The 1284-nt window shown below is 61.7% G+C and overlaps 1 protein-coding gene across 1 annotated transcript in view; it reads right to left on the bottom strand.

The window, feature by feature from the left end:
* Window positions 1-1254: 1254 nt before the first annotated feature.
* Window positions 1255-1284, bottom strand: part of SLC25A11 (solute carrier family 25 member 11) — a gene marked incomplete at its 5' end in the record, with an annotated part of 1751 nt that continues 1721 nt past the window's right edge. Inside the window, one exon of the mRNA XM_057389265.1 lies at window positions 1255-1279. Within this exon, the coding sequence (XP_057245248.1) occupies window positions 1255-1279 (25 nt within the window). The remainder of the gene's footprint in view (window positions 1280-1284) is intronic.

The following is a 1284-nucleotide window of genomic DNA, read 5'->3' on the forward strand; positions in this document are numbered from 1 at the left end:
GGGGAGTAATTGGACAGCACTGAAGGTTTCGGAGCATCCCGGGAGGGGATTTTGGGGGACACAAAGGGGTGATTTTTGGGGTCCCGTGTCCCCCCAGCACTGGCCCTGGCGATGGTGCGGGACGGATCCAGCGGGGGGGTCATCAGGCTGGCGGCCATCACTGAGGACGGGGTGGAACGGACGGTCCTGGCCGGCTCYGACCTGCCCTGGGGTGATGGAGGCCCCCCCGTCTGAAGGAAAAACCCCTCAGGACCCCCCAAATTTGGTGGGGAAAACAATAAACGGCTCCACTGGATGTTCTGGGGGGGGGTCTGGCTTTGGAGTCCCCTCTCCTGTCACCCCTGGTGGGGACATGGCCACACCCACAGTGTGACAGACTGGTTGTGACACAGATAAAGCACTCTCGGTGTCTGTCGGTTTTGCTTTAATTACATGACCACGACCCACGAGTCATTAACAAAGCGCAGGGTGGAGGGGGTGGGGGAAGGGGGGAGGGGATTTGGGGGGGCTCCTGCCCCACACTGGAACCTGGTATTGGTTGGTAACAAAACCCCAAAGAGAGAGGGGCACGATGGGGACACGGGGAGGACACCCTACACTCTATAGGGCTGCCCCATAGGGACAAGGCATCCCCTGTCACCCCCATGGGAGGGATCCAGAACCCCTCTTGGGCTCAGGGCCCTTCTCCATAGGGATCCCTGCACCCCAAAGAGCAAGTCCTGCACCCCTAAAGGGTCTGAGAACCCCTTTTGGGCTCAGGGCCCCTCTCCATCGGGCTCCAGGGATCCCTGCACCCCAAAGAGCAGGTCCTGCACCCCTAAAGAGTCTGAGAACCCCTTTTGGGCTCGGGGCCCCTCTCCATAGGGCTCCAGGGATCCCTGCACCCCTAAAGGGTCTGAGAACCCCTTTGGGGCTCGGGGCCCCTCTCCATAGGGATCCCTGCACCCCAAAGAGCAGATCCTGCACCCCGAACCCCTTTTGGGCTCGGGGCCCCTCTCTATCGGGCTCCAGGGATCCCTGCACCCCAAAGAGCAGGTCCTGCACCCCGAAAGGGTCTGAGAACCCCTTTTGGGCTCGGGGCCCCTCTCCATCGGGCTCCAGAGATCCCTGCACCCCAAAGAGCAGATCCTGCACCCCTAAAGGGTCTGAGAACCCCTTTTGGACTCAGGGCCCCTCTCCATAGGGCTCCAGGGATCCCTGCACCCCAAAGAGCAGGTCCTGCACCCCTAAAGGGTCTGAGAACCCCTTTTGGGCTCAGGGCCCCTCTCCATAGGGATCCCTGCA

The sequence above is a fragment of the Malurus melanocephalus genome, unplaced genomic scaffold (genome assembly GCF_030028575.1).
Source record: "Malurus melanocephalus ecotype Western Australia unplaced genomic scaffold, MMel_1.1 scaffold_4436, whole genome shotgun sequence".
In the NCBI taxonomy this organism is placed as follows: Eukaryota; Metazoa; Chordata; class Aves; order Passeriformes; family Maluridae; genus Malurus; species Malurus melanocephalus.